Below are 22,857 nucleotides of genomic sequence, written 5' to 3' on the forward strand. Positions count from 1 at the left end.
GGGTGTGATTTGTCTCAAGCGAATCTAGTAGAGCTCTTAACATTCTCGTCTCTTGTTCATTCTATCTATCTTCCTACTCAATCGTTGCCAAAATGACAGCAGCACACAGCTTAACCAGCCAGCCTCTCAACAAGGCTGCTTGGGCACTCAGTCCCAAAGCCAGACCATTCGTGGTGCAAGAAGCGCCCTACCCTTCACCCGAACCAAACGAGGTAGTGGTAAAAAACCATGCTGTTGCAATCAACCCGTGCGACTACATGCTGCAAGAAACTGCGTTCCTGGATTACATCCCATATCCCAACATTTTTGGCGTCGATGTCGCAGGCGAAGTGGTGGAAGTGGGATCAAATGTCACTGATGTGACAGTTGGACAGCGGGTGATCGGGTTTGACCTCACATTGTTCAGAATGTCACGTATGCTCGACTAACTCAGGTCAATTTCAGACATGCCTTTGGAATGGATAGCACCTACACTCGTCACGCCGGATTTCAACACTATACTGCTCTGCTTTCGAGTTTAACCTGCCCATTACCCGCTGATGTCTCGTTCACTCAAGGCTCAGTCGTCCCCTGTGCGCTTTCGACCGCAGCGGCGGCGTTGTATCAAAAGGAAGATCTTCATCTCCAACATCCTTCTATGGTTCCCAAACCGACCGGCAAGACTCTCTTGGTATGGGGTGGCGCATCTAGTGTGGGTAATTGTGCTATCCAACTGGCTAAGGCTTCAGGCTATGAGGTCATGACCACTGCCAGCCCACAGAATCACGAACTGTGTCTTCGTCTCGGTGCGTCTAAGGTGTTTGACTATCACAGCACATCCGTGGGAGATGAGATAGTCCAGGCTCTGAGCGATGTGGACTTTGCGGGCGTTTTGGACGCAATTTCCAAACGGGCAACCGTGCAAATATGTGTGGATATTGTATACGCGTTGAAGCAGGACAAGAAAGTCATGACGACAAACCCCGTCCCAAATGAAGTGTCACTTCATGGCGTTGAGGCTAAAGCCGGTAAGGCTGGCACTTACTGGGTTTGATGAATTTAACTGACTCGTGAATAGTGCTGGCAGGGACCATCGTAGAAAACGAAGTCAGCAAAGCAGTTTACCGTGATTTCCTGCCTGAGGCATTGAGGAAGAAAATATTCCAAGCTACACCAGAGCCATTGGTGATTGGCCATGGATTGGAGTCAGTTCAGGTTGGATTGGACAGAGTGCGACAAGGGATGAGTGCTCAAAAGGCTGTGGTGACGTTGTGAGAATCCCTAAAAAAAACCGATTAGTATAGTAAAAATGTCTAAATAAATCTTCATTGCCCATTGTATATTGAAATGTAAAAATCTCAATACCCACGTACATTGTGGGAATAAAAAAAACATTCGTCGTAAGATTTGAGTATGAGTTACCATACATGTATTAAACTTTAGTTATTGCCATGTCTCACTTTTCCCTGTCTCATGTCAAGTTAAGAGTCTTCATACTGCTGGATAATTTCCCTTTCAAACCACAATGTCGGTCAATATGGATGGCCCAAAGCCTTCTGAAGATGGGTTTCGTTCATCTAGGATATTTATCAGCTCGTCCATGTACATTGCTTTGTTTGCTGGTTCGTTGTCGTCCTTCTCATGTTCTCGTTTTACGCTAACTGGACGATACACCATTAAGAAACCTTCCTTTTTGGCTTCATTGTTCCCATACTTGGATATATGCTTGAAGATCGTCTGCACTTGGATCCCTCGCATACCCAAAGTCTCACCACTGCGCTGCTCACAATCCACGGTTTCGTCTCTCTGATCTCCGGTCCCATTATCGCCCACTTCGCGGACAAAACGCCAAGCAAGAAGATCCCACTACTGTTTGCTCTGACCGGATGTCTGATAGGCACAATTCTCGTCGCATGCACTCCTTCACGTAGGTTTCATCGCTATGATCATAGTTGCGCGAATATAAGCTGACCATTCGTGCCTCGGGTTACAATTCAGTATGGGCACTCTTTTTAGGACGAATCATACAAGGTGTCGCAGGATCTGCTACATGGGTTATTGGCCTAGCTACGATAACTGATATTACGAGCAAAGATAAAATGGGACAGGTAATGGGCACTGCCAGATCTTTCGCGTCAACAGGCGTCGTTGGAGGACCTATGGTCGCCGGTGTGCTACTTCAGCTATTTGGATACTGGCCAGCATGGTCCGTCCCGATGGCGGTGCTTGTATTGGACATGGTCGCCCGCCTCACGATTCCCAATCAACTTATCAGCTCCCCCAAGCCCGGTTCCTCTGCCACAGAAGTCACCCCAGACGAGACCACCTCCTTACTTTCTGAATCCTCTACCATTAATCAAGCCCCCGAAGCTCGTCCATCATTTGCAGACTCTGAGAATGCATCGGGTCGCGGTTTTTACAGCATTATGCTTCGCGATCCTAGGGTCCTGTCTAGTCTCCTAAACAGCCTGACCACTTCTGCCGTCGTTGCCGGGTTTGATACCACTCTTCCATTACATGTGCGAAATGCATTTGGCTGGGAGAGCTTGCCTGCTGGTATGATGTTTCTTTGCTTGCAGATTCCTGCCATCCTACTGGGTCCTGTGGCTGGGTTGATTCGAGACCGACATGGTGTCCGATCCGTTACCTTCTCAGGTTGGGTTATTCTAACTCCGATGTTTGTTCTCCTGGGCATGCCTGGCGACAGTCGATTCGCGTGGGCTAGTGATGAAGCCGGGAAGGCCATCCACCTGGCATCCTTGTCCACGATTGGCCTTTTCCTCTGCCTGGTGCGCGGTTCAGGTGGTCAACAAATATCAGGTAAGTCAGATGCCATTTTTTACTTTCTATCGCTTTACACCCATATCACATGCTGACTCGTATCTTAGCCCTTGCCAAAAACCTACAGGCCAAGAATCCCCTCATCTTCGGGACCCATGGGGGATCATCCCGTGTTTCCTCCTTGTACGGGGTTTCTTTCAGTCTTGGATTAATGCTAGGACCTTTGATATGTGGATCTTTAGTCGATGCGGCTGGATACTTCTATATGAACGTAATAATGGGTGAGTACTAGCTTTATTTTTCCCGACTTCCATTACCTAACTCTATTGTAGCACTAGTCTGCCTCGCCAACGGCGCCTCGTCCCTCTTCTTTATGGATGGCAAGTCCCCAAAGAATGACAATAATGTGCCTGCTTGAAATTGATGATCTAAACCTACTAGTCCGCTACCCAATGCTGGCTGATGCTATATATAACGTGTTTTATCAACATATCAACATTTCTCGACATAATAGTCCCATATTTATATATATTTTGAGAACAATGATCGTTTTTGTGTCCATCAATATTCATGAACCAGTGAGCCCTGATTACGTACATGTAGTGATATCAGGTTGACTAATTTGACCTTGTGAATTCTTTCTTTTCCTTCTTTTCTATTGTTCATTTGCAGTTGGTTATTTTGATCAAACAACTGCCATTGAACCGACTATGTGCCTAGGTATTGTAAACTGTGTCGGTATGTTATTTCGGGTTCTCAATTTCAGTATATATGCTGTAATACATACGCTTGTAATCTATCAGGGTACCAATGTATGGACCTCAACATTGAGTTGTAATTTATTCGTGCCGTCCCGCTATGGATCCACGGTTCCACCATGCATTTCCAAGATTCCTGAAGAAACTTTGGAACAAGCTGAACTCTGTGGGGCAACTCAGGTACGGTACAATATACGTACATACATATGTACCGATGAGATCTACATCGTGTGCTGACCCAACCACTTCCCGAGGTCTCTGAACTACCTACGGAGTACTCTGTACATAAAATAAGATGTAAAAGGTATATATCCTTGCCTCGCATGTTATTGTTTTATATAAATCTAGATCATGTTTTTATGTGGTAATTTAATAAGCTATCGACATAATTGTGATAGAGCTGAAGGCACATAGCTTGTCATATCATGAAATGGAAGCTATGCATATCCACTTTAAGCTACTAGTCCACATCGAATTAGCCTTGGAAGACTTTGTATGTTAGTTTTCTTCGCTACCCAGTGCCGAAGAATTAGACCGAACAAATCCGAGCTTAACTCATTTTATCTGTATTTTTTAGCTACCCGATCACGCTACTCGTTGTCTCGGTGTGATTAACCGAGGATCGAAGAATTTTACATCCCAAGTGAATTGTTCCCCAAATTTCCCATTCCTAACTCATAATTCCTAATTCAACAATTCAACAATTCACCAATTCAACAATTCACACCAAACTTTTTGTCTCAATAGTATGTCTACATGTTCACCCCCTGTATCTAACGGATTGCAACGTGTGTCTAACATGTCTCATAGTGGATACTCTGGAAATCAAAACATCCGCCATTGAATGGCTTCAGCAATACCACGCAGCCGGTGATGCCCTCAATCCCGATGTCTCCGTTCCTAAATTCTACACCCCAGATTGCGTGATGCGCTTTCCAGGGCAGCCCCCTTACAGGGTCACGACGCCATTAAGGGTTTCTTCAACAAGCAATTCTCCCTTCTTGATAGCATGACGCATACAATTGGCCATGTGGATGTGTTGCCGGATCGGATTTACCAGGAGGCCAAGATTGAATATGTAGTCAAGGGGGATCCGGAGCAGAAGGTCATTAAGGTTGACGGCCTTGCAGTTTTTGGTAGACGAGTTGGAGAAGATCAGATGAGCTTTTTCACTGTCTATTTGGATCCTCGCCCGTTGTTAGAGAGGAAGCAGATGGTTTCTGCGATGGGAAGTTAGATTTGTAGATATTTACTCTCTATCTTTTTTCTTGACCTAGTATTATGGCCAGTGGCACGGATGTGGACCTAGACTGGTTGAAAAAATAATAAAAATACAATCCTAATTACGAGGTACTACTATGTATGTATGGCTACTAATGTATTAAGATTTGCCTGCATATCCAGTACAATACATACGTCCAAGTATAGAAAGCATTCGAACCGTGCGGAGTACAAGATACCCTATATAACGCGGAAAAATATGCGATGATCGACACGAAAAGAGCTGGAATAAGAAATACATTTATGCCAATTAGCGATATATGATAGGTAAAATTCGAAAGTTAGGGTTAGAATAACTGGTTTATTTTTTACTACTTCACTTTCACCTGCTGGTTCTATATCACTCTCGAGATTAGTTTAACTCATCATCTAGACAACATGATGGAAAATCCATTCCTCCCTATTGTTTCCTTCGTAAAGGAAATTCTTGTCGCGATTTCCTTCGTTTATTTCGTTGCCCTGGTATCTTACCGACTCTGCCTTCATCCTCTGTCCAAATACCCTGGTCCCAAACTGGCAGCCGTTTCTTGTCTATACAGAGCTTATCACCAGACCTGGCGAGATGGGCGTTTGGTAGAGCAATTAACTCACCTCCATGAAGTCTATGGTAAGTTCTTCTTATTCTTCGTTTTCCTCCTCTATTACCGCTCTAACAGTTTGTTATAATAGGCCCCGTTGTTCGAATCACACCTAACACTGTGCGTGTCATCTCTTAACAAAATCGTCGATAAATTAACTGACTCGTTATTCAGCTACACTTTCGCAACCCCCAAGCATTCCATGATATCTTCTCGCCGCAGAACAAGACAGTCAAAGATCAAGAGTTTTACCATCATCTCGGGCTGCCCGACTCATCGTTTAGACTTGAAGGAGAGGAGCACGCCGCGCGGTTGAAGCTCATGTCCCCACTCTTGGGTCGCAATCATATGGACGATATTCAAATTATTGTTCGTCGCAATGTATGTTGCATCTCCCGTTAATAAATAGAAGGGAATCTCACACTTTTGTAGGTACAACGATTCTGTGACCTGCTGCAATCTAGCGCGGGAAATCATAAGCCCATCGAGCTAGCATTGGGATACCGTGGCTTGGCATTGGATATAATTAACGAGTTTATATTTGCCGTCATTCCTGACAGACTCCGCGGACTCGAAAACGAAAAGTTCCGTAATCCGCTCTCAATGTCAACATACTACAGCTTCGACTGGACTATGTGGCTCATGAGGAACTTCCCAGTGACCTGTCATTTCCATGACTTTACGAGTTATCTTCCCCCAGTCTGAAATTCAGTTATGACCAACGGAATGTGATGACAGAGGTATTTCCCATTCATCCCCTGCGCCTGCATTTTTATTGTCCTTCGTGTTGACTGGCGCATAGTTAATGACCAACCTTCTGCACTATAATCTTTCGTCCCCTGAGATGAACGATAGAGCCACTCTTATTGGTAATATGACAAAGCCAGGTAGTGAAAGAAATGGCAAACCGCTCCCGGAATCAGCTCTTCTGGATGAAGCAATCGGGGTTATGCATGGTGGGGTTCTTGATATCTCCAACGTCCTGCCTTTCGGAACTTTCCACTTGGCCCAAGATCCTAAAGCACAGCAGAAGCTGTATGAAGAGCTCAAAAGTGTATGGAAGAACCCATCGGATCAAATCCCAGACCATGAAATACTCCGAAACCTTCCCTATTTGGTAAATACCGCCTGGACCAGAATGAAAACCTTTAAGTTCGACATGTCACTAACTTTTGATTAGAAAGGCCTAGTTAAGGAAACACTTCGCTTCACACACGGCGTCATTTCCGGCATGCCTCGTGTGGTCACAGCGACCGGTGCTCAGATCGATGGAAATTACATCCCGCCTGGGGTATGTGCATTAAAAGTTGATTCTCGTTATGATAGACAATAACCGTTTGTATTTCTTTAGACCATTGTTGCTACCACTTCCGTCTATGTCCACATGGATCCGAACGTCTTTACAAACCCTGAACAATTCTCTCCCGAGCGATGGGCGACGGGTGATCCCCAGCTTGAAAGGTCTCTCGTTCCTTTCTCCAAAGGACGGAGAATGTGCCCTGCCCAAAAGTAAGTGAACTCCAATTTCATGCTTCAGGTACCGACCTAACCGCTGATCTACTTAGTATATCATACATGGAAATATCTGCCGCGTTCGCTGCTGTGTTTCGCAGGTTTGAGGTTTCGCTGTACGAGACGACGTAAGCCCTGCACTCCAGTATAATATTCTATGAATGTCCTTGCTAATATTTGAATAAACCCAGCGAGGAGGATATGAAGTACAAGGCGTATGCTTCTATACACTACACTGGCCGACCCCTGAGAGCAACGCTCAAGCCTAGGCTTGATTAAAAGCGTTTGTCAATTCATTCTGTATTTATTCCTTACAGAGCGTCAGAACACCACCGACGGAGGGTAAGCTATCAACGTGTTCCAATTTGACTGATATCACGTGTCGATCATGTTGGATTAATCTGACGGGTACAGTATGCAAGATATGTCCTTGTTACTCGAGTCTGTCTCCCAGAAGTGGTTCGGTCTCCCCGCCGACATCATCTTTAACATCATGGACCTTGCCACTCAACCACAGCATAGGAAATGCTGTTACAAAGGCGAGCAAGCCCAAAGTCCATGCCATAGTCTTCCACCCAAAATGATACTCAACAAATCCACCCCACAGGGGACCAAAAAACAATCCGATGAATTGGGCCATCGTCTGCAAGCTAAATGCCTGTGCTATGGCACCTTTAGGGCCTGTTATTCCTGGCCTTTTACATTCCATGTCGTCCAGGACAGCCTGAGACTCCACGTACAAAGCGGGAAGACCCATGTTTATGAAGAGACCGGTCCAACATAAAAGAACGATCAGGGTAGCAATATGAGGCCAAGAATTATGCCCAACCAAAGACAGGCAGATTAAGGTCGGACAAAGAAGGATGAATCCAGTAAATGCCATAGCCCGTGGACCATAATGGTTACAGAGAGATCCTGTATAGTTAACATTTGCACACCAATTTTTGGCTAACAGACATACCAAAATAAGGACCCATAAGTGATGTAAAAGCGCTTGGAAGGAAAATCAAGCCCGCCCCCACTGGCGACCAGTGGAATGTGGACTCAACAAATATGGGGAGGGTCTGGAAAGGTCAACATAGATTCAACCTTTTTTTTGTTTTTGTTTTTTTGAAAAAGAAACTGTGGAGTTGGAGAGAAACTCACCGCATCAAAAGCAGAAAAGAAAATCCCGATTACCAGAAGAGCCCAAAGGGTGATGAGGATTCGCGGTTGCCGGATAAGGTTGAGCAGAAGGAAACCTCCTTCGTTAGTAGATAAGCACTCATTGGGATTGCTGGTGATGTGTTGTTGATCATTATCGGGTGATTCTGTATTAGCCTTGATCCAACTCTCCATGACCTTTTTCTCGACCAACAGGATGCGGAGGATAAAATCGACACCGACAAGAACAGCAGCCATCACAAAAACTGCTTCATATCCAAAGTTGGTGTATATTAGCCCACCTAGAAACGGGCCTAGTACAAAGCCCAACGCGCTGGCAGAGCCCAAATACCCAACTGCAGTGCCTAATCGATCCTTGTCAAACGAATCCGTGGCTAGGGCAAGCCCAGCGACCGCTACCATTGCCGTAGCACCGCCCTGGAGTAGCCGCGCTATGGTAAAAATAGACAGCGTTTTTGCGAAAGCGAGGAGTAACATTGAAGAGCCAAGTAGGGAGAGTCCAAAAAGATAGGGAAGTTGACGAGTGCCTGAAATATCAACCAAATACCCGAAAATGGGACAGCAGATTACAGACACTGCAGCTTCACACATTAAGAGGACGCTAACCCAGTATTCACCTGTTTCCAATGATTAGCTATTTCCCCTAGATTTTGCTTTGATCTTCAACTAACGGTGTTCGAAGGGAACCCCAGCACGCGTCACCAGCGCTGACGGCATGACAGGCACGATCTAGAGGGTTATGAACTCCTTGCAAAAGCCAAGTCAATTCTGAGGGACCGTCCAACTTACCATAGCATAGAGAAAGAACTCCTGGGTAAGAGTCAGCTATAATTCGGTAGGGATACACGGATTTGCTTACTGTGAACGTTGACATTGAGACTGCGGACATGATGAAGATAGTCGATGACCTCCATGTTAGACCCCATGGAGGGTTCCCCTGTTTTCGGTTGCCGTACATATTGGTGAATTTAAGTCTCACCCTGCTAGTAGCGGAGATTGTGGGTTGGAATTGGATCAGAAGCTTGATGAGTGGCAAAATAGACCAGTTCTTATACGCAAATCAGAATGGGCTGTGGTATTTTTCAGAGAGATTTCAGAGAGATATAACATCGATAAAATGAAAGTTATTTAATACCTGAGTATGAACAGACGATGACTAATTGCAGAGATGCCCCTGGCGCCTCAGGGCCAGTCCTGCAGGCACCTCCAGGGCTGAAGCATCCACGTGACACCACCAGGATGATCTCTCGCTCTGTCTCTTTCTCCTAGTGTTCCGCAAAGCCCATAAATGGGCCCGAACCCCGGGCCCAAAGCCCAACCAGCAGTGGGCTGTGGGCCTGAGCTTCGAAGCCCACTCCAACCCACAGCCTATCAATAGGGGCGGGCCCATATGGCGGTTCGACCGGCATCTTATAATCGCTATACAATATTGTACAAATTTAGTATTGATAATAACAGTAGCTATATAAGTATATATTTTAATTTTAAAGAGAATCCGACGAGTAGAGCTCGAGATCCTATAAAAAAGGTTGCCTTACTCCTTAATATATATTTAGGATCTAGTTCCGAGTACTACTATATTCCAAGTGAACTTCTACAATTTATAAATTATCCAAAGAACGCGCTTTCTCACGTTTTTAAACGTGACAAAGAGAGATAACTAGTAATGAATTCTAGACTATTTAAATTTATTGTGGTGGAGTACTACGTGTGGTAGAAGAAGAAGTTGTTGAATTGTAAAACTAATAATTCAGGGTTTGAATACCCTATATCCATCAAACTCCATCCGAAGATCGCTCAGTCTGCAAGCAAATATGTATGGCTTCATGCCTGTATGTACAACAAAATCAATACAATATTACCTTTAGAATAAGGCCTATAAACGGGGGTAAAACGAAAGGTAATTTAAAAACCCCTACAAGGGGGTTCACCTTCCGAATTATTGGCATATTTGTGCTGTTTTAGGCCATTTGGGGGGGGGATTAGCCCGCAGTGGGCTTCTCCTTAGGCCCATAGCCCAGCCTATTTGCGGGTTGGGGTGGGCTGGGCTATGGGCTTTATGGGCTTTGCGGAGCTCTACTCTCTCCCCGTCCGCCCTCTCGTTTACGGATGCATACATATTCTTCCATCAGATCATTGATTGCATGGCATTCGCCAGACTGATCTTAGTGCTTTTCGTATGGGATCCTGCGGACCTAATGTTCACTTTGGAACGGGGTTTCGGACACATTGTACTGTCTCCCACGGTAAAATACCCAAAGCAGGGTAGGCTGGCCTAGAAAACGGCGATGTGCGGTGTAAAATTGACCTGTGTCCATATGCCGAGACAATATACCTCGCGTGAAAATGGTATGCACACCTGCATGGAGTGGGGTAGCCAACATGTGGGTGTGTACATCTTCGATGGGAACAAGAATTGTCGAGCAAATATATCAACCACTAAACCAAAACAAGGCTATGACAGAATCCTTAGTCTATACAGGCGGACAAACTCCGACAAACTAAATCCGATGAACTCCGAAGTCCCTTAGTGCTCCTGAGGTCGGAAAACTGTGGCTCGGTTTCTCCGAGCCGCCTAAACTCCGATTTTCGCCATCCACGTCACTGTCCCTTTCTCCGAACAACACCCTTGTCGGTTTTTATCCATTTTACAATGCGTACCGGACTTCCAGCTCCGTGTACGAGATAACTTCTACAATACAATGAGTCAAAGCTCTTCAATACACGATGGGCTGGGTCGAACGGAAAGCGCTAGATCCCCTTATCGCCGAAAACGGAAAGTCCTCAGCTGTGAGCATTGCCGATGCTCCAAATTAAAGTGTGATCGTCAACAGCCTTGTGGTGCTTGTACGCGGCGAGGATGCGGGCTGTCGTGCTCGTTCTTGACCACCCCCACTGTCCCGACTACATCCACTAGCGTTCATCGAACAACGTCCAATCCCTCATCGTCAAATGTGCGACCCAGGAAAAGGCCCGCCGCCCCCTCAGCCCCGTTGAAGCAAACTGTTGCTAGTTATTCAAGTAATCGAGCTGAGCGGTTGGGACCTGACGAAATTCAAGATTCCCAAGATAGTCGCTGGGAAGCAGTTCTTCAACGGCCGTGTCCGGAAGATGATCCTGTCGCAGCATTCGACACTTTATCCCCCTTTTCAGTTGGCCCGAGTGTCTCCCTTCGGGACATTATTGATATTTTACCTTCTAGAACCAGCTGCGACTGTCTGGTTTCTCACTTTTTCAATCATATATCTGCTCTATTCCCCATTCTTCATGGCCCAACATTCCAAAAGCAGTATGTTGCCTTTATGCAACAGCCCTATGAAGTTGATCTCTCTTGGCTGGCGTTACTCTTTTCTATGTGCTCTTTGACATTGAATACTATGGAGCCAAGTGATCCTAGACTGGTGGATTTATGGCCAACAGGGCCACATTTCCAGGAGCAAGAGGCCGTGACTTTGTCCCGTCGGCTTCAGCAAACTGCGATGGTTTGTCTTTTACAAGATCAATTTTTCATCCGACATAAACTTAGCACATTCGAGGCTTTGCTCATGGTGATATATAACCTTTCTCACAACGAGTCTGTTGATCAAGGGTGGGCCTTGTTGGGTATGGCCTTAAACATCGGCATAGCCCTACGGTGCAATGTTGACTCCCAGGGACTTAATCATCTTGAGACTGAGAGACGCCGACGGTGCTGGGTTGGCATATTGACGCTACATACTTATCAAGCCATTCTTTTTCGGGATATAGACATGTCATTCCTTCTTGATATAAAAACCACAATGCCCGCAGATGTCAATGATGTCGATATTACCAAAGAGGGGATCTCGCAGCCATCCAGTTCGCCCACGCAGATGTCCGTGATGATGTTCAAAGTCCGGCTTTTCCGGATCTCCACTCAGATCTGTCACCACATATCTGGTCCCTCACGACTTGAGGCAGAGCCGTTGAAGGAATTTGATGCGATAATCGCCGAGGAACAACAGAGATGGGACTCGACATATTTGGTGGATGGTGGCCCCAACATATTAGATTCCAGTTACGCCTATTGGTGCATCTTACAAACCTATGCACATCAACTTTATCTTCTTCTACATCGCCCTTTTCGCCATTCTCAGTCACCATCCTTCCTTGCAACATCCAGAGACAGGTGCATAGCTTCCAGTGTCGCCTTACTAGGCATCCACCGGCAGATCTACGAAGTTCCACTGCTTCGACCCTATTTTTGGTTGCTTAGAGGTGTTACAAGCTTGAAGGCGCTTCATGCTGCTGTGGCACTCAACTCGTGCCTTCTGGATATGCCATCATCTTTTGGGTCGGGCTCGTACCGGGAGGAGTTAAACAAACTCGTGCTTCGAATGGAAAGCCTTTCTCATCGGAGTGCAATATGCCTGAAAGCGCATCGCATACTTCTTCAATTACAGTAGGTTATACTTCATCGTGATGGCAAGTTCAGCTGAATGACCTTTTCCAGAACTCAATTCGGAGCAGCGAACCAGCAACCAGCGGATTCGGGAACTCGGTTCGAGAGCAGAATTGAAGACTGGACCGATATGCGGGAATGGTTTGGGGCGGATCTTTTCAACTGGGTAAGGTATAGAATCTGTGGTTTCTTGACTCCGGACTAATTTTTTCAGAGCTTGGATAGTGTCGGCAATCTTCCCGCGGTTTGATATTTTTACATTGGATATCTCTGGCGATTTGTCAGATGGATGTCAAACATCTTACGCACACTAACTAATCATTGGATGAGCGAAATTCCCAGGAAAGCCCGAAAGGAAATTCTTGGTGAAGTAAATGCAGTTTGTCCGGACTCAAAATCGAAGAGATATCATCATTCCATATCAGAACATTTGCACGGTGTCGTAGGTGAGGTCATTTCCACTGAGGACAGCAAGTATCAGCCTTGTAATATAATAAAGGACTCAGGCCGAGAGGCTGTGGGTCATTATTTTGATAGCAAAAGTCCCTTGGTTTACGAATTAGAAGTCCGATGTTCCAGGTGGAACTTATTCGGCCGAGACTAACTCGGAGTTCAAGTTCATCGGACATAAGTGTGAGAGCCGTTCTCCCGATGTCCGAGGCAATGGAATCCGGAGTTTGCTGATAAATAGTAGGTACCACTGCAATATAGTGGAACAAATGAACTTATCAACAGCTGGGCTACGATCCACAGCCCACATTTCTGCCTTTTGGCTTAAAAAACAAGCACTTAAATCCGATAGCAGGGCCCAATATGATAGTTAAAATTTCAGTGGCTATATAATCATAACTTGCCCGGTTTTTCACTGCCTGTCTTCAAATGTTTCACAATAATGGAATCTCTATTTCAATATAAACGTATCAGACAATCTGTGCGCGACCAACTAGCTGAAACCAAAGAAAAATGCAGTTGTGAAAATTATACACTTGGATCACCACATAGCTCAAGGTAAGTGATAGCTCAACGAATCTTTGCAAAATATACATTTCCAGCGATGCTAATGGCCAATTATCCAGATGTGACTTACACAATGTCTCACCCAAAGAAAAACTCCCCACTGATGCCCTCATCATTGTGGACTGGGATAGTGACAATGATCCCTTGAACCCTGCAAACCAAACCGTGTCGCGGAAGATGTGTATGACCCTTCTGGTCACTTTAATTGCTTTTTCTGTAACCGCCGCGTCCGCGATTGATGCTTGCGGTATCCGACAATACAGTGAATACTTCAATGTATCTGAAGTAGTTGGGTCTCTTGCGACAGGTATGTACAGTTTTTTAATTTATGATGACTATGTTACATAAGTTGACCATGCCAACAGGTCTGTTTCTGGTCGGTTTTGGGGCCGGCTCTCTCCTTTCAGGCCCATTCTCCGAGACGTTTGGCCGGAACACCGTCTACCTAACAACCATGGTCCTTTTTCTGATATTCATAATGGCCGCGGCGCTCGCTCCAAATATCCACAGCCACCTGATCTTCCGTTTTCTTGCGGGTTTCTTTGGCTCTACTCCACTCACCTGCGCTGGAGGTACGGTAGCGGATTTGTGGAGCCCATTACAAAAGACGTATGCTTTTCCAGCCTACGCTATTCCATCATTCGTGGGGCCAATGGCTGGGCAGATAATAGGCAGCTATATTCCTATACATTTGGGATGGCGTTGGCTTGAGTGGATTATGCTTATTATGGGAGGTGCGGTTCTTCTTGTTATTCTTGTGCTCCAGCCAGAAACATACGGACCTCTCATTCTGTATTGGAAAGCAAAGATTCTCCGCGAAGAAACTGGGGACGACAGATACAAAGCGCCAATGGAGATGAAAAACGAAGCTTTGGGCCGGCGACTGCTGGTCTCGGTGTATCGGCCATTTGCGCTGGTTTACTCCGAGTTGATTATCATCCTGATGTCCCTCTACCTTACTGTTATCTATATTGTCCTCTTCACCTTTCTAGAGGGATATACATACATTTTTGGTGATACGTATGGGCTTTCACAGGAGATGACTGGCATACTCTGGGCGGGGATGCTATGTGGCATTCTTCTTGTCGGGTGCCTGGTTCCGGTAGTATACTCTTGGACTGCCAAAGAGTACAAGAAGACTTCTACTATTGCTCCTGAAACACGATTGTGGTATGCAATGTTGGGTGGTGCTCCTGCGGTGCCAATAAGCTTGTTCTGGATGGGTTGGACCAGCTATGTAAGTGCTCATGATTTGTTCGTCATTGTTTCTGTCACTGACTTTCACGCTCTTGGGGTGTTCAGCCGTCCATTTCGATTTGGTCTCCTATCATTGCCTCCGCCTTGTTTGGATACGGAATCACTACTATTTTCATCGTCACATACATGTATATCATAGATTCCTATGGTGTATACTCAGCATCTGCATTGGGGTTCCTTGTTTTTACCAGATATGTTGTGGCAGGCGGCATGACGGTTGCTGGTGGGCCTATTTACCGTTCTATCGGTGTTCATTACACCCTGACTATCTTGGGGGGCATCAGTACAGTTATGGCCGCGATTCCATACTTGCTTTATGTGTACGGGCCGACACTTCGCAAATACAGCAAATTTGCTGTCAACGTTGGTGCAGATTAATGCTCGAAACTCAGCAGATCTCACGTGAAGAACTCTGCCAGAGGCTTAAATTTATGATTTCGGCAAAAACTAGATCGGAGTCATTGGAGAACCTAATAAAATAAGAAACAGTCTATGCAAACAAAACGACGCCCGATGTTATGTAGTACTTTTGTATAGATTCAGCACGAGATTAAGTCTACATGGAGAGGATTTGTACAACAGACATCTTCAATGACAGCAAAGCTTGTCGAGATAACATATTAGTAGACCAGAAAGGGTGGTTATTTTGTCGTCTTCAGCTAGGGTTCACGGCTGCCCACCTGGACATCAAGCAAGGCTTACGTAATTACCCCATGATCAATCTTACTCAGAGACCGAAAAGCGGCAAGAGGCAAGCACTAAAATGGAAAGGGAAAGGCTTCGAGCCGGACATTATCCGGTCATATTATCCACACCATTGTTTTTTGTCGATGCGGGGGACTGCTAGCCTTCTCCATACACCACATTCTTTCACCAAATACTATCAATGGGGTAAACTGGGCACTATCTGACTCAACCTTTTCGAGAGATATCTTGAACCCCCAATTGCACCCAAAAGAAACCGCCGTCATGATCCATTCAGCGCCCGCATCCGACCCCGCAGCCTCCGCGAAGCCCAAAGTGAAGAACATTACCAACCCGCGCCGCCTCTTAATCCTTACACCAACCACCCAATCCCTCACAATAATCCCCCCACTCCTGCACTCCCTAACTGGTGTCCCCGTCGTCGACCCGCCACAACAGCCAGCCCCTTCACCATCCTCTAGCTCAACACCCGCACCACCAACAAGCACCTTCGCCGGCTACACAACCCACAGCCCTCTCCGTCTCGAAACAAAATACTACACAACCGAAGTTCCCGTATGGGTCGACGAGATCCCACTCGCCATCCGTGACTCAGACACACAAAGCTCTCCCACACCAGCACCGACAGCCGAGCAATGGAAAACAGAATTTCTTAGCACAGAAGCCGAGATCGTGCGCGAGGCTGTTGGGGCTCTGGTTGTGTGCGCGCATACTCCTAGCGATGTGACAGCTCTGCCAGGATCCAATGCAAACGCAGACCCCGCGGAGCGGCCCGATGTGCGCGCACTGCGTGACCTTATGCGCGGTATTGGCGCTGTCAAGGAGCGCATTGACGAGGAGCGTGGCGGGCTCGGCGATGTTCCTGGTGTGTTTGTGTTAATTGGAAGTCGGAAGGGTTCTGCGGGTGCGGCTGCGGGTCAGCAGGGACCCAAGGATCCCGATGCGGAGCTGGGGCTTGGTGTTGATGATGAGGATCTGGGTGGCGGGGAAACAGTGCCATTTTCCGTTGGATGGTGGGAGGATCAATTTTTCGATATGGGGTTGTTGGGGTGGGAGGTTGTTGAGTGGGATCCCAAGGAGAGTTTGGAGGTTGAGACAAGGAATCAGTATGGGGGTGAGTTTAGTGAAACAGCCTTTTGTTTATTAGGTTATGTGGCAAGATTAGGATTTTGGCTAACTTTATGCTATTACTAGAACGGGAGGGTATGCCTCGTATCAAAGAGGTCCTCGAGACTCATGACTGGTCTATGGTTGGAGGTGATTCTGGCTTTGATGGAGATAATGACCCTGACGTGGATTCCGATGATGACCTTCAAGACCAACTATTAGGTCTGGGTGGCTCTCGTGGCTTCGGTGATGAAGTCCATGAATTAGAGCGTGAAATGTTCGGTTTGCGTATGGCAATTGAGCGTGGAGGTGGTGATGGTGATGAGAGGGATGACTCCGACCATGATGATGGCGAGGATGAGATTGATGTCGAGAGCATGGAGGTACTGATGATGCGTATGCAGGCAATCAAAGGTATGATTCTGTGTTGTGTTAATTACTCGGGCTCGCTATAGTTGATATTGCGGTGTACTAACTTGGCTATTAGATATGAGCTCCGAGCTGCCGGAGGGTGAACGGAAACGATTTGCTGCGAAGGCCGTGCAGGACATCATGCGCGAGCTCTGAGCTTACTGGTTATTCTACATAAATTCTAACGTAGACATTTGAATAATCATCTTCCATTGCAATATATTATATAGACAAATGAAATCCATAATCATCTAGCTACACATAGAACTGTGCTCGGTTCAGTTTACGCTTGTTAGCCTCCACAACATATAAAACAACATATAAAGACATATCCAAAAATAAAATTAAAATAAAAAATTGCTGAAAAACGCATCGGACTGTTTTAACATACTTTGTAGCCACAAACCGAGCCACACCGCCCTAAAGTGCCGAGACCGATTCCATCCTCGTGCGCTCCTCTGACGTCATGATCTTCCAAGGTTCCAACCTTGGAAAGCAGCCAACTTCACAAAATGAGCTGTGTTTTGTGCATGGATCATCCTGGCTAGCTTATTGCTTGGGCAATTCTTGGCTTCCTACATCATCTTCCCCATTCCCCATACGTGTACTCCGTACTTGAAACGCCGCTTCGTCATGCCTTGAGTCTCCTACGCGAACTCCTACGCGAATTCAACCTTATTCAATTCCCACGGTCTACAAAATATTCTCTCTCATTTTACATGCGACGTGAATATACAAAATAAGCAATTGAACGGGAAACAAGCATCTTCCCTTCTCAAAATGCATTTCCCCGCACGGAATTGCGTCCCTATCGTGTCCGCAGCGACGGGGAGGATATCGCAACGCGGTGTCCCGTATGCCTCGCTAGGGAAGATTGCCTCGGCAGAGCTAAATAGCTGGACTGGGAATGGCTCTGCCATTGCATCTAGACATATCCATTCATTCTCGGGGCGGTGTTTCGGCGGAGGTATTGGTCTCAGAGCTCATAGTGCGTCACCGGTAATGAAACCGGGATTTGCTGCGCCGGTTGCGATTCCACGAGATCATCTTGCATGGATTCAGACAAGGAATTTTAGCAGTGCAGATCATACACAAGTCTCAGGCGATAATCCGAAGACAGAGGAGCTTTTGGAGAAGTTCGAAGTTCAAGAGGGCAACCAAGAAGCTCGGCCTCAGCGGACAGTTCTTAGTGAAAATGGTGAAAATGGAAAGTCTCCAACTGAAGGAGCGAAGTGGCCTGAAAGGATGACCAAAGGTGAGAAGGTGCTGCTATGGTTGCTTCAAGTATCAATGCTCACGTTTAGGGATAGGTAAAATGTTGACGACGCCATCGCGGCTCTTCAAATTGATCATCCCTTTAACGACCATCGGAAACGAAGGCCATGATAAAGGTATGTCAATCCTCAAAATTTTCTCCGGACGTCACTTGGCCATCATGCTAACAACTCGAACAGAAATTGAGCCCATAGCTATCCTAGTCCACCCCCAACAACCACTATCATACCTAGAGCGCCTGATCCAGTCAGAACTACCCCCAATTAAAGGCAACACCGACAAGCTCCGCCCACCAGCCATATCCTTCATCGCACTCCAGCACGATGACAACGCAATCAAGCCCAAGAAGCGAATCGAAGATGAGATCGACCTAGACGCAAACCAAGCTAAAGAAAAGGAGTTCATCCCCGGGAACGACGGCATTGGTGGCAGCAAACCGCTCAACGGCAGATCACCAACCCAGCACCGCCGGTCCCGACAAGAGGACGTCGAAACCTACAGCTATCCACGAAAAACGAACGACACCCCGCCCCAAAACGGCGAACCCGAGCGCTTCGTACGCTGGTCACAAGCCACAGAGATAGGCGACTTTATCCGGGATGCTGCGCGTGCAGGCGAGTTTATTGTGACGATCGAAGGCGCACCGTCCGGTCTAAGCCAAATTCGCGTCACGGTGCCGTCGTTCAACGAGCGCACGTATTACCTCCGCATGCGGCTGCGCAAGCTCTCGCGGCGCATCCAAACTATGGCGGATGTGAAGGAAGAGTGTGATGCGCTAGCGCATCGAGGTGCGCAACGGGTTGCGATTGGCGGGTTTGGGATTCTTGCCATTTGGTGGTTTACGGTTTACAGGTTGACGTTCGAGACTGATCTCGGGTGGGATACTATGGAACCTGTGACTTACTTGGTCAGTTTGTCTACACTTATGGGGGGTTATTTGTGGTTTTTGTACCACAACAGGGAGATTTCTTACAAGTCTGCACTGGATTTTACAATCAGTGCTAGGCAGAAGAAGCTCTATCAGTTACACAAGGTTGATTTACAGCTTTGGGAATCCTTGATTGATGAGGGGAACTCGCTTCGTGGGGAGATTAAGAATATCGCGGCTGAGTATGATGCTGAGTGGAATGAGCGAGCTGATGAGCAGGATAAGCGTGTGACAGAAGTCTTGAAGTCAGATCGCCGGCAGAAGCAGGACAAGAAGAAGGATTCGGATGATAAGAATGATGAGGATGATGATTGATTTCGATCTACTTGTCATTCTCCCTACGTGTATGTACTTTGCATTCCATGTCATCCGATGGTCTTCCAGTCTCATACCTCAATTATACAAAATAGACATTAAATAGCGAAGAGAAAAAGAAAATTGTGCCCAAGAAACACCTTCAACCCCAAAATATCACAGTGTCCCATTTCGCACAGGATCATAGTACTTCTTCGGCTGCGTCGTCTCCTCCTGTCTTGTACGTTTATCTATAAACATCCATTAGCATATCCACCAATAAAGCATACACCAGCCAACCAGCCTCAAGAAAAAAAAAGAATAATACATACCAGACTCCGAACCTGTAGAACAACCGGTCTCCCCCTTCCTCCTATTCCGATTATTCCTCACATCCCGCGACCGAAAGACGCTATACAACAACCAGCCGGCGACCCAGTTTGGGCCATATTCGCCATTCGTCACCCCACGCTCGAACAATCCGCGTACGAGCGGCGGCGCATTGTGACAGATCTCGAGGATCGCCCAGCGCTGGCAGTCCGGACGGATGTGGTGCCAGAAAAAGGGGGGGCGGGTTGCTGGGTCGGCACGCACGTTGTCGAGGAGGTTGGCGGTGTCGAGGTTCATACGGTTGTAGACAATGATGGCTTCGTCCTGGATCGAGAGTTGTTAGCGGGTTCATGGGATATATGGTGCATACGTGTACATGGTAGACGGGAGAGGAAAAGGGAGGATAAATGTCAATAGTCTATGTTGTACTTACTCGCATGGCGCGGTAGTATTGCTCATGATGAGGGTCTTGTGGGTTTAGACCCAATGCGTGCATGAATTCTTCTTTGGATACTCGAGGTCCGACGGGCATTTTTGTTCGATTCTTCGATTGGATCGAGTATTAAATTGGGGTGTTGGTATGTAGAGTGCTGTATTTGCCGTGATTGAAGAGAACCAAGCTTGTATATCAGCCGTGAAACCAAGATCCAAGAAAAAGGAGACCTGTGAATATGAATATGAATTCGAATTTGAATGTAAAGCTGAAGAAGTAAACTCATAACCTGTATCAAAGCCAGACTTTATATCTCTCTCTCCTCCCATTCAAACAGATCTCAACGGCGCAGAAACCCATCTAACGGCCGTTGGCTGTAAATTGAACGGCGCTGAAGCCGTGCCGATACAATCAGAGATGCCTCTGCCGGAATGGAGCAGAGCGAACGGACAGCTCGAGGCAAGAAACAGAAACAGACGCAATCAGACCAAGCGGGGAAATGGGGAAATGGGGCAAAGGGCAAACCCGCAATCAGATCGATATAACACAAGCACAAGGATACATAGCAGTCAGTGGACAGGGATCTAAGGGATGTGCTTTGAGGCTAAGACAAGACTCCTTACCACCTACGAATAAATATTATTATTCTTTCTTTTGGCGTGCATGCATGACCAACAAATGGAAGGATAAAGATGGAGGGCACAAGTCTAGTGTTGCAGTTGAGGTATTTGTTTGGGATATTTCGGGGCATTTTTTTGTCTGTCCTGACTCCTATGACTCTCACCTTCGGGATTAGATGCTACTGTACTTCTTGCAGAATACGTGGAGTCGGGTGGTACATGTACAAGGTGCGTGTGGGTGATCACTGCACACCCGTCACTATCCAACCCCGGACTACGTCAAACTGGGATCCGGGCTGAATATGTTCGCTTTTATTGGTTTACCGCGTGGAGGGTATGTAAACCGTTGGGGCCTGGTAGAATCCAAAGGCATAGGACTACGGTGCTGTGATACAGTCCTTCTCTGTGGAAAGTAGGCAGGGGGCATGAAGTTCCGATATGGCAAACGAGAGCGAGTGCATTTCACATTAGAGTCTAGAAAGGGAGTAAAAGAGAGGCAGGTAATACAAACCCTCCTATTCCTGTTCTCTACCTCTCGCTCGCCCCTTCGGAAAAATAAAAGCGTATTGCAGGTCAGGGGGACAAGTTGAATAAAGCAAGACAATTACAAACAGAGTCATGGTAGACCCAGCGCATGGGGTCGAGGACTGTGCGCGAAGATGGCAGGCCAAGTGCGTTCTAGTATATCGAGGGAGTCGTACTGAGCTCAGCTCTGCTATCCGAGACAGACGGGTAGGAGATATATGTATGTTTGCATGCATGAGAAAGGGGTGTGTTTTCGAGGTCAGTTTGTTTATTGTATATGGACCGGAGTAGACACTTCTGAATCCACCTCAAGATCCCCGTCCAAAAGCAACGGGCATTCGGCAGGAAACGCTAGTATATCTGGAAGCTAACCTCGTTTTCATGCACCTGTACGTATCCGTAGTGAAGAAGATCGACCCAGCTCTAGCTTAACAGAACCAAATCTGGAAAGCCACATTGCCAACCGAGGACATCCACTATGTGGAGTGAGCTAGGAGAATTACTTCGTGCATCCAGAACTCGGCATCGAGGCCCATTGAAACCAAACCCAGTAGCAAGCGAAAACTTCAGCCACCCTTGCTAGCGGGAAATAAAGCCAAATAAGGCACATGTGCCTACCCGTCGGCTTGCGGGCATCCTGCAGAAGAAGCAACACTCGTTGGCTGTGTCGTGTGACCTGCCAGGCCGGAGTCCAGGCTAGGATGCAATTAAGCAGAAATTCTACAGACCGGAACCCAAATCGGTAATGTTGCTTGCATCTACATTGGCTTTTGTATTTTCCATAGTGAGCGCATACTTGCGTCCTATCGCGGGGAAAGGGGATCCGGTTGGGCGATGGCTTGACTCGATTTCAAGTTCCTCGTTTGTGATGGGTGCATATGCAATGGAATGATGCTTGGTTGAATGGGACGAGCAACGTGGCAACAAGTACGACATATTGAGCTTTGAATTAGAATTATCGTTTTGGGCGCCATTAGAGCAACAGAACGCCTTTATAACTCCATAAGGACGAAATGCCGCATGCTATACATTCCGGATGCTAGTTTCGCAACTGCCAAATGGCTACCAGGGCGAATAGATAGATATATCATAAAGAGGAAAGTGACACGTACTTCCTTAACAGGAGGACCTATCTTCCCATCTCCGGCTCAACAGAGCGTTTCCCCGTTGGCGCTGCGATGAAAGAACGGATGTCACATTGTGTACAAGACGCGGGCCAGTCAAGGCGGATCATCTGCGCATCGCGGCTTTGAATAACACTGCATACTCCCGTTGGGGCATTGCATACTAGCACGGACTGTTGTGAGATCGAGCTGTGGTCGGGACTCCCGGGTCAAGGAGGTCGGAGGAGTCGCATCTCCCATGCCGAATCTTAACTTTGGATGTATGAAGAATGTTCTTCAGAGGCTTTTCTCTAAAGACGTTTGGTAGAACTCAAAGCGCACAACTCGCTCAAAGAACTCTAGCTCCTCGAATTAGCTG

General features: G+C 46.8%; 10 protein-coding genes across 10 annotated transcripts; 8 read left to right on the plus strand and 2 right to left on the minus strand.

The window, feature by feature from the left end:
- Positions 1–92: 92 nt before the first annotated feature.
- Positions 93–1,254, plus strand: N7487_001147 (zinc-binding alcohol dehydrogenase family protein; the record flags this gene model as incomplete). Its single annotated transcript, XM_056868895.1, has 3 exons — positions 93–385; positions 445–1,007; positions 1,058–1,254. The coding sequence occupies 3 exons, from the start codon at positions 93–95 to the stop codon at positions 1,252–1,254; spliced, it is 1,053 nt and encodes a 350-aa protein (XP_056733679.1).
- A 250-nt stretch (positions 1,255–1,504) lies between these two features.
- On the plus strand, positions 1,505–3,178 carry N7487_001148 (Polyketide synthase enoylreductase; the record flags this gene model as incomplete). The annotated part of the gene is made up of 5 exons (XM_056868896.1): positions 1,505–1,601; positions 1,661–1,906; positions 1,996–2,799; positions 2,868–3,041; positions 3,093–3,178. The coding sequence occupies 5 exons, from the start codon at positions 1,505–1,507 to the stop codon at positions 3,176–3,178; spliced, it is 1,407 nt and encodes a 468-aa protein (XP_056733680.1).
- A 1,096-nt stretch (positions 3,179–4,274) lies between these two features.
- On the plus strand, positions 4,275–4,755 carry N7487_001149 (Nuclear transport factor 2; the record flags this gene model as incomplete). Its single annotated transcript, XM_056868897.1, has 3 exons — positions 4,275–4,287; positions 4,329–4,441; positions 4,474–4,755. 3 exons carry the CDS (start codon positions 4,275–4,277, stop codon positions 4,753–4,755), a joined length of 408 nt encoding a protein of 135 aa, XP_056733681.1.
- Positions 4,756–5,177: 422 nt separating this feature from the next.
- N7487_001150 (cytochrome P450) lies at positions 5,178–7,168 on the plus strand (the record flags this gene model as incomplete). The annotated part of the gene is made up of 9 exons (XM_056868898.1): positions 5,178–5,406; positions 5,469–5,497; positions 5,552–5,758; positions 5,810–6,034; positions 6,180–6,494; positions 6,558–6,668; positions 6,729–6,886; positions 6,943–7,017; positions 7,081–7,168. 9 exons carry the CDS (start codon positions 5,178–5,180, stop codon positions 7,166–7,168), a joined length of 1,437 nt encoding a protein of 478 aa, XP_056733682.1.
- A 154-nt stretch (positions 7,169–7,322) lies between these two features.
- Positions 7,323–8,942, minus strand: N7487_001151 (MFS transporter; the record flags this gene model as incomplete). The annotated part of the gene is made up of 6 exons (XM_056868899.1): positions 7,323–7,804; positions 7,851–7,953; positions 8,036–8,670; positions 8,725–8,782; positions 8,843–8,878; positions 8,913–8,942. 6 exons carry the CDS (start codon positions 8,940–8,942, stop codon positions 7,323–7,325), a joined length of 1,344 nt encoding a protein of 447 aa, XP_056733683.1.
- Positions 8,943–11,832: 2,890 nt separating this feature from the next.
- N7487_001152 (fungal specific transcription factor domain-containing protein) lies at positions 11,833–12,723 on the plus strand (the record flags this gene model as incomplete). Its single annotated transcript, XM_056868900.1, has 3 exons — positions 11,833–12,473; positions 12,525–12,639; positions 12,688–12,723. 3 exons carry the CDS (start codon positions 11,833–11,835, stop codon positions 12,721–12,723), a joined length of 792 nt encoding a protein of 263 aa, XP_056733684.1.
- Positions 12,724–13,365: 642 nt separating this feature from the next.
- N7487_001153 (MFS transporter) lies at positions 13,366–15,125 on the plus strand (the record flags this gene model as incomplete). Its single annotated transcript, XM_056868901.1, has 4 exons — positions 13,366–13,481; positions 13,550–13,797; positions 13,856–14,727; positions 14,793–15,125. 4 exons carry the CDS (start codon positions 13,366–13,368, stop codon positions 15,123–15,125), a joined length of 1,569 nt encoding a protein of 522 aa, XP_056733685.1.
- Positions 15,126–15,716: 591 nt separating this feature from the next.
- Positions 15,717–17,126, plus strand: N7487_001154 (adaptin-binding domain-containing protein; the record flags this gene model as incomplete). Its single annotated transcript, XM_056868902.1, has 3 exons — positions 15,717–16,566; positions 16,647–16,973; positions 17,047–17,126. The coding sequence occupies 3 exons, from the start codon at positions 15,717–15,719 to the stop codon at positions 17,124–17,126; spliced, it is 1,257 nt and encodes a 418-aa protein (XP_056733686.1).
- A 624-nt stretch (positions 17,127–17,750) lies between these two features.
- Positions 17,751–19,488, plus strand: N7487_001155 (uncharacterized protein; the record flags this gene model as incomplete). Its single annotated transcript, XM_056868903.1, has 3 exons — positions 17,751–18,225; positions 18,281–18,361; positions 18,425–19,488. 3 exons carry the CDS (start codon positions 17,751–17,753, stop codon positions 19,486–19,488), a joined length of 1,620 nt encoding a protein of 539 aa, XP_056733687.1.
- Positions 19,489–19,644: 156 nt separating this feature from the next.
- Positions 19,645–20,329, minus strand: N7487_001156 (uncharacterized protein; the record flags this gene model as incomplete). Its single annotated transcript, XM_056868904.1, has 3 exons — positions 19,645–19,718; positions 19,800–20,121; positions 20,231–20,329. The coding sequence occupies 3 exons, from the start codon at positions 20,327–20,329 to the stop codon at positions 19,645–19,647; spliced, it is 495 nt and encodes a 164-aa protein (XP_056733688.1).
- Positions 20,330–22,857: the final 2,528 nt, after the last annotated feature.

Source organism: Penicillium crustosum (assembly GCF_028827405.1).
Source record: "Penicillium crustosum strain IBT 35664 chromosome Unknown utg000001l_segment0_segment0, whole genome shotgun sequence".
NCBI lineage: Eukaryota > Fungi > Ascomycota > Eurotiomycetes > Eurotiales > Aspergillaceae > Penicillium > Penicillium crustosum.